The sequence below is a fragment of the Vigna umbellata genome, chromosome 2, assembly GCF_029865625.1.
Source record: "Vigna umbellata cultivar VRB3 chromosome 2, Vumbellata_1.0, whole genome shotgun sequence".
Taxonomy (NCBI): domain Eukaryota; kingdom Viridiplantae; phylum Streptophyta; class Magnoliopsida; order Fabales; family Fabaceae; genus Vigna; species Vigna umbellata.
The window spans coordinates 41,898,346-41,907,616 of NC_142166.1; the positions used below are offsets into that span (position 1 = coordinate 41,898,346).

At 30.7% G+C, this 9,271-nt stretch overlaps 1 protein-coding gene across 1 annotated transcript; it reads left to right on the forward strand.

The window, feature by feature from the left end:
* The first annotated feature begins 8,248 nt into the window (after positions 1-8,248).
* Positions 8,249-9,033, forward strand: LOC148204044 (Heavy metal transport/detoxification superfamily protein). Its single transcript, XM_088107987.1, has 2 exons — positions 8,249-8,469; positions 8,578-9,033. Exons 1-2 carry the CDS (start codon positions 8,313-8,315, stop codon positions 8,871-8,873), a joined length of 453 nt encoding a protein of 150 aa, XP_087964113.1. The 5' UTR covers positions 8,249-8,312; the 3' UTR covers positions 8,874-9,033.
* The last annotated feature ends 238 nt before the right edge of the window (positions 9,034-9,271 follow it).

Genomic DNA, 9,271 nt, shown 5'->3' on the forward strand with positions numbered 1-9,271 from the left:
AAGCGAACTCTACATTTATATTTTAAATTCATATTTTTTCTTTATAGGATGAACATACAATTTTAACATATTCTCAACATTGTAATTATTCGTTTAAATATGATGTAATTTGACTGTTTCCTATATTGATAATATTTTTGTTTTCATTTTAATTTTTTTTTATAAATTGTTTTTAACTTTTTATTAAAAAGAAAATAGTGTTACATGTTAAATAAGAATCCTTCCACGTGATAAAGATAGTATGACCTGATAGTGACGGTCATGTGTTACTGTTGGGGACATTGTCATTATCATGTCACACTATTTTTGTGACAGAATTTTCATTTGATACATGACAATTTTTTTTGAAAAAAAAAAAATTATATACGAGACACATGATACTAAATGAACGTCATAAATACTGTATTAACAGAAATGACCAAATTACATTACATTTTTATAAATAAAGATCTAATTGAGATTACTTAAAACGTGAGGACCAAATTACAATTTCAGTACAAACATGACAATCATCCGCTTTTACCTTAAATGTTACATACATGTTTACAAAAGATAAAAAGTCATATGTTAGTATTTTCAAGTAACAATTAACTTACCTATTAATAGTAAATATTTTTTTTTTAATTTTGAAAAAGCTATAAAATAAAATTTATGATTAAAATTTTATCGAACTATGTTGTAATTCACAAAATTATAAAATCACAAATGAATTTAAGTAACACGTAATTCATTTCAAAAGAAAAAGAAAAGAAAAGAAAGTAACACTTAATTAAATTTTAAGTACATCATACACTTTTGATATATTGAATTAAATCTATTAATTTTTTTATTAAGTGTGATTAAATGTTTTTTTTATCATCAAATGATGTAATGTGATCAATATTTATATATCTTAATTTCAAATTCATTAACAAACTCAAATGGGTGATCAGAATAAAAAAACCCGAGAATCAAATCAAGAAGAAGAATATCTAATAGATGCAAAAACAACATCATAGACCGAAAAAAAAAGAAAAAAAAATTAAACTTACTTGCTCTAAACAAATGACTAATTGGATAGACGTGGAGATTACTCTGTCGTGATCTCCATAATGTCATAAGTACCTTCTCATTGTTAAATAGATGAATGGAAAGTTAGAACTCTTAGAGAAACGATAGAAAATTCAAAAGAACAATGTTTAAAGAGAATATGAGTGTTTAAGATTATGAGACAAGTTTAAGAAATTCTATTTATTTAATCAACTTATTTTTAAATTTTATAATATTTTATCTTCTTATTTTAAAACATCTACCAACTCTAATATTTTATTTTCTAAGTTCTTATTACACTAAATAACAAACAGAGGTGTCTCATTTTTATTTCCCTTAGTTTATTCTTCTATATTACTAAACATAGAACGAAACTGAAAATTGAGTTACAATTTTCATTTGAGGCACATCCTATCAAATTTCTGCCTCACTCCATAACAAGTCATCGGAAAATTTTGTCCATACGACAGGAAGGAGTGATTGCTTCCCAGAATTTTTTTTTTCGAAAGCGCGTTTATTATGTTTCATAAATGATAAGGTGTATGAAGAAATTTGATTGGGTGTTATCCCGACTAATAAAGAAGTTTGTGAACCACTGTTGTGGGCTTATCCATATAACCTATCCAAATTCTATTAGAGTGTTACTTCCTCCACCTCCACAGCGTGCTTTCTGTACCTTCTCATTTCTATTTTGTCCTTTCGTAATATTTAATGTGATGGTTAAAAATTTTAACTTTTTCCAATTTCCAACCACTTCATTAGTGGTTCCCACCAATATATGAATGCACCTCCATACTTCACCACTTCCACGAAAATCAAATTCCTCTTTTTTTCTTCTCCATGTAATTGTTTTTCTTTAAAAATAAAACAATTCAAAACAAAATCAATTAACTTTAATTAAATTAATAATAATTAATTCATTAAATAAAACAAAATTAATTTAATTATAAATACATAATTTACTTAAAATATTATTACTTAACTTTAAAAGTATCTAAAAATTAATTTACAAATCAATAAATTAATAAGCTAAAAAGTTAAAAAAAATAAGAGAATATATATGTTCAGCTTCTCATGCTTTCTTTTATTTTTTTTTACAAACACTTCATTTATAAATAAATAATGCTACAGAAAATATTAAATTAAAATAAATGTATAAAAATTAACAACCTAAATAAAATTAAATTAATAACCTAAAAAAAACAAGAAAACGAAACGCTAAGGCCTCAATAGATATGGAAGATCCGTTCAACCTTCAACGGAGGAAAACACCCAAAACATTGAAAGGCTTCAACGGATATGGGACATCCGTTGAGCCTTCAACGGATGTCCCATATTCGTTGCAGCCTTTTGGCGTTTCTTTTCTTCGTTTAACACAGAATAGAGGCGTATATAGAATCACTAACCTGGATCGGAGACAACAACAAAGAAAACACCAAACTTCACAACACCATTAACCCACCATGAATTAAGCAACAACACAAACCCACCACTAACCAAGCACCGACACGAACCAAGCAAAGGAGAAGAGAACCTTGACAAAAATGGTAAATTGGGGAAAGAGAAAGAGAAGAATAAGAGATGAAGAGAGAAAGTAAGAGTGTGGGGGTGGGGTGTGATGTGCGATTGAGTGAATAAGAGAGTAAAAAATTGAGGTTTTAAGAAAAAGTTAAAAAAGGTAAAGGGTAAAAGTAAATAAGGATACTTTTGGAATTAAAACGAAATTGAGGAGGTGTAGGAAGTAGTATGTGGTGGTGGAGAGAAACACTCATTCTATTGACATTTTACATATATAATATTGTATTTGATAATATTAATTACTCAAATACTTTGCTCTAACATGATTTATGATTTAGAAGATAAAAACATTTCAATAATACAAGAAAAGAATATTGAAAGGATACATCTCATCCCTTGAAAAATATATATAGATATAACCACTAGTGCAATGAAGGGAAATGGCACCGGTTAGTTTCGTTTATAGGCACCGGTTCTACAACCGAAGCATATACAGGCGAGGTAAAAAGTTTACTTCTTTTTGCTTCGGGTACAAACCGAGGCATAAAATGGTAGGATTTTGGTTATTGCCTTAACCGAAGCAATAGATGTTTTTATTTTATTTTATTTTTTTGGTTAAATTGTTGATAAAAGAAAGCCAAAGATTAGTGTTTGGCCCAAAGACGAGATCGGTGGTTGTCATCTTCTGTCTATTGCATAGCACAGTGGTTGCAGCAACACCCCCATCACTCACTATGAAGCAGTCCTTGAAGTTCCAGGGCCACCACGAACACAGCGACTCCGCCACTGCCACCAACTCTGTTTCCGAGTTTTGCTTCTCACTCTCTTCAAACTTCACATCAGGCCCATACCTCAAAGTCTCTTACACGCCCACTGCCTCTCAATCCTTCTCCCTCTCTCTCAAGTCGCCTGGGCCTCTTGGGCTCACCAGCCCACTCCCCTCTCGTCTTCTCCGCTAACTTCTCCCTATCCCCAACCCCGACCCCTTTTTTCTCTCTGCAATTCAAACCCCAATTCAGCCACCTCTCTCTCCATTAAATCATTTTCTCCGATACCCCACCACCCCCTTCTCCGCTCCCTCCCACACCTCAAATTGTGTCCAATAATCTTCCTCGGGTTGGCAGAATCTGAAATTGGAAGATAACAGAGACAAATCAAACCCTAACATTTTGGAAAACTCTAAGAACGATGCAAAGCACAGTCTCTCTCCTATCATTAGGGTTATGGCTCGGACGGAGCGACAATGGCGGCACCGACGCGATGAATGCACCGACTAAACACGAGCAATGGAAGCGAGAGCGAGAGAGCGATGGAGCGAGATCGAGAGAGCGACGGAGCGAGAAAGCGAGAAAGCGAGGGAGGGAGAGCGAGGGAGCGAGGGACCGAGGCACCGAGGGAGGGAGAGCGAGGGAGTGAATAAGTCAGATCTGGAGGAAGAAGGAAATGAAAGGTTACGTTTTTTTGGTTAAGATACGTGCATATATGCCTCGGTTCTATGCTCGCCCGAAGCAATACATGCATATAGGTCTCGGTTCTACACCCGACCGAGGCATATAGTTCTCAGAAAAAAATTAAAAAAAAATATGAAATGATTATATACCTCGGTTCCCGTTTAAACCGAGGCATAAACACTATTTCGCACTGGTTCTGAACGAACCGAAGCCATAGGCTCTACACAAAATTCAAATTTCAAAGACTGCCAGGGAGCAGGTGGGCTTTTAGGCTTCGATTGTTGCTTTAACCGAGGTAATATGACTTATATGCTTTGGTTGATTTTGAACCGAGGCGTATAAGTTCGCTTAAACTACAAAAATGCCATCACATTTTGATAGGCTTCGATTTCACCTAAACCGAAGCCTATAATACGAGTTAAAAAGCAGTTTTTTTACTAGTGAACATACTATTTTAAAAATATCATACAAGTATGAATGATATTTAAAAAAAATATCATATAAAAGTATTTTAAAAATATTTTAGAATGAAAAATTTAAAACCTGAGCTTTCAATCTATTATTATTACTATTTTAAACTATATATAGACCTTATACTTTTAGGCCATCCGGTTAATCAGATCGGGTTCTATAAATTTATGCTTTCCGATTATATGAATCATAAAAGTAATGAAAGCAAACTACATGGTGCCGGGCATAGTATACTAAAGTATGTCAAACTGTAGTTAACTATATTTTTAATAAATTATAAAAATTTGAATTACTTAATATAATATTTAAACTGTATTATTTTAAAGTTTAGTTTTTAAAAATTAAACTTATATCAATTAACTAATAACTTAACTGAATTTTGTATTGAAAGATTAAGCATGCTATCAGCTACAAAAATAATTGTTTTCTCATACTCTATTGGTTATTATGCATTTTATAAACTTAATGTAAGTATTAATTGGTTGTTATGCATTTTATAAATTTTCTGTAAATATCGAAATGTTATCAACTTAAATAATTGTTTACAATATTAATAATATTAATAATGATAAAGACACTACAATTTTAATTCGAATTTAAATTATAGGTTAATTTACTTAACAAGTTCCCTTGATGCTTAAATTCAAATGTTAAAAGTTCAATGTGCTTCATATTAATCTTCTTTTATAATCTTAATTATTCACCAATTAAGACCGTGAATAAATTGGAAAAATAGAGTAGATATTCTTCTTCAAATACTATTTATTTTATTATTTTAAATATAAAACAATATCTTTAAATATACCATTTTGTTATTTTAAATATAAAATAATATCTTTAAATATACCATTTTATTATTTTAAACATAACATAAATAGTATTTTAAATAATATCATCTTCAATTCCACAATTTAAAGTTTGTAATTACATAGTTACTGCTATTTGAAACTCACAATAAACTTATGTTTGTATGGAAAGTTTAGTATACATATTTTAGTTGCCGCTTTTTTTTTTAAACCAACAATATGTTTATGTTTAAATGAATAGTATAGTTCAATTATTAGTTAACTAATATAAGTTCAGTTTTTTAAAATTGAACTATGAAATAATACAGTTTGGATATTATATTAATTGGTTTAATTTTTTTTAGTTTATTATAATACAGTTAACTATAGCTTAGTTAATTTTGTCCAATCCTAATCAGTCCTATTACATTGCAACCAAAGTACACGTTTAAGCTCATAGAGACAGGTAAATGCCTCATCATTTTCCAACCTAATAACCATAATAAACAAGTGTCTTATGATGTTGTTAGAAGGTTAAGAAATAAATTTTAAGTTTAATTAATTTTATAAAATTAATTTATAAAGTAAAATTTGTATCTTTTTATATATTTTAAACAGATGAAAAAAAAAGAAATTTGTTAAAATAAATTTTAATTTATTATTTGATTTCTCAATTTACAAAACTAGTTTATAAAATAATTGTACACTTTAAATTGATAAATTGATCTTATCATACTTCATATTTTATACGATATTTTTATAAGAAGAAACATGTATGCCTCCTTACACAAGCCACACGATATTATTCACATGTCCAAAAATACAGTGTTAACTAACGGTCTGAGTCTCTAACTAGACTGACCTAGAATGATCATCACTCGTACAGAACCGGTGAATTATTAGACTATATAGAATGCAAATGTTGGTGTTTGTCATAAGACAACATTTGAAGTACATGCACACGCCTAAAAAACACACCAAAACGAAATGATAAAATTTAGGTACCCTGGTTGTGTCAAATCATAATTGGGTCCAATAGTGTATTACATGAATGGCGTGGACCCTTAATTTGGATTTGCATTTATTGAAGTATCTTCTAGACTTCAACAACAAACCACACAAGTGAATAACTTTCCTTCCTTGCGGGATTAGATTAAATGCAAATTTGTCTTATTGACCAATTTTAGATTTCCTTTATCAACATTTCATTATAAAGAAATGGAAAAAAGAAAAAAATGACCGTCGGAGAAAACAAACAAAGGGACAAGTTGATTTTCATGGATATGCAGCACTTTTGTTACTGAAGCCATGTGTCACAGTAGCACCCAAATCCATCGTGCCTTTCTTTATGCCTTGTGTTCCTTTCTTTCTCCATAATTTTAATGTCTTCAGTGTATGGTTTGACAGGTGGCCGATTGCTACTGGACAATCAGTGTAGAGTGTGAAGCTCTGTTGTCGCCAGGCTGCCACGTGGCATGCATATCGACGATTAGGGTCTCCACAAGCAAGTGATTGAAACATGTTCATGCAACGTGTCAAGTGCTGATGCCATGCAACTAAATAGCCTCAATCATTCATGCAAGGTTACAAAAGTATTAGGTGGTTTTTTTCAAACTTATGACGGAGGACGCTATTTCCTCTTCCCCACATCACACCGCATATACGAATACCATCTTTTACTAATGGAATAATTACTTTCAAATTTCGTATGCTCTAAGCATTAACCCTCTAAAATATTATCATGCCTTTATAATACAACTAAATCTTGACTGTGTAACCAAAACACCTTTGTACTTTCACGTTATGCCTCATACATTTTAATTTTCTGCACCTTCTTGGTCTCCAAGATGACATGATATAATATTAATTATGTCCACCTGTAGGATACTAATATAATCTGTAGCATTCTTTCCAACCTATTTTTCATTATTGATTGAAACTTATAAAAAATATAAAACTGAGAATGAGACCCATCTCGTAAAAAAAAAACGAGGTCCAAATAATTTATATAATTTTCGACAGATTTCAGCCACTAATAAAATTTGTCTTCATAAAATAGTTTAATACTGACATATTTTCTTGCCTATATCGAAATTAATAAAACAAAAGTATGAACAATTATTTACAATATTTTATATATTTAATTAATACTTAAAGATTAAATTACATTTTCCTTCTATTAAATATTTAAATAGAATAGATAACATTTTCAATATCTTTTTGCTTACGTAGTACAAGAATGAACTCTTAGAAAATTGAAGCCTACTCTTTTAATAAGAGTATTAATATTTAATATATACTATATTATAATTGTAGTAACTAAAGATGTTATGATATTTTGACACCCCTGTATTAACACTCATAATTTATTTCTGTCTATGTTTATATACTAATATATCAATGACTATATTTTTCTTCTTTCTTTTTCTCTCGTCAAATAAGTTTCATGGGTTGGAGATTTTTTTATCCAAGTAGTATAAAATCTCTATCTAGCTATTGCAAGCGGCCATTGTGGATGAACATTGAATTGAATTGAGATAAATTATTCTGTAGTTACTCATTGAAACTTAGTTCTCTTTTATTTTTTATTAAGGTGGTAAATATAAATTTGAACACAAAAATAGAAATATTCTAGTTGACTAGGACAGCCCAACTTCTCTATTATTTATTGATTATTTAATTTCTATTCATATAAATTATGTGTCCACATGTTGGATGATGAATAACATAAAGGCATATAGCAAGGAATGAGTTAAGGTACCTCACCTATTCATCAATATCAATCACTTCGTTCAATTAATAGTTCATATCCTTTCTGTTTGTTATTACTCATATTTGTTTCTGACACCTACCATTGAAACAAAAAGGAAAAACGACTAGTCATTTTTTTTTTATATTTTCTGACAATTAAATCACACTTTCTTAATAATAAACTTCAACGTAAGCCATAGATTTTCTTCTTATTTGACTATATATACGCATACACAGTCACAAAGGTTGCATTATTATTCACCAATACCAGAGCTTCCAAAGAGCAAAACAGAAGGAGAATCAGAAGATGGGAGTGCAAGGCACTTTGGAATACTTCTCCGACTTACTCAGCAGCACCAAGAAGAAGAAGAAGAAGAAGCAAATGCAAACTGTAGCTCTGAAAATCAGAATGGACTGTGAAGGATGTGCACGGAAGGTTAAGCATGTTCTTTCTGATGTTAAAGGTACTTCTTCTTCCCTAATCCTGCGATCATTTATATATGTTATATTTTATCTGTTTCACTTCTTCAAGTTGTTTCGTAAATGGAAAATTGAACAACTGATGAGAATAGGAGCTAAATCGGTGGAAGTGGACTTGAAGCAGCAGAAAGCAACGGTGACAGGGTATGTTGAGGCAAAGAAAGTTCTTAAGGCTGCTCAATCTACTAAGAAGAAGGTTGAACTGTGGCCATACGTACCGTATACTATGGTGGCTAACCCTTATGTTTCTCAGGCCTACGATAAGAAGGCACCTCCTAATATGGTGAGGAAGGTGGCTGACACTGCCAACTTGTCAGAAACCACCGTGGACGACCGCTACATACAATTCTTCAGTGATGAAAACCCAAATGCCTGCTCTATCATGTAATAATTTTGCACTCAATATCAACTATGTAATTAAAGGGTATGGTTTTATACGTTTCTGTAAATTTTGTGATGGATAATTTTGGTACTAGCTTGGATCTTTGTGTTTGATTTTTCTTTATGGGAAGAGATGAAATATATTAAGAAAATGGTTATTATGGTTATTTTGTATTAAACTAACCCCAAATAAAAACACAATAACCGAATCAGTATATTAAAAAAGTATTGTTATGCCCTTCAAATGTAAGACCATCTATTATAGTATTCACAGTATGAAAATGGACTCTGTAGATCTTTAAAAAAAATAAATAAATCAAATTAGTTACGACTTTTAGGTTTGGTTCCACCTTACGTCTAGTTAAAGTATTTTTAATTAAAAAATGAAATTCAAAATATATAACT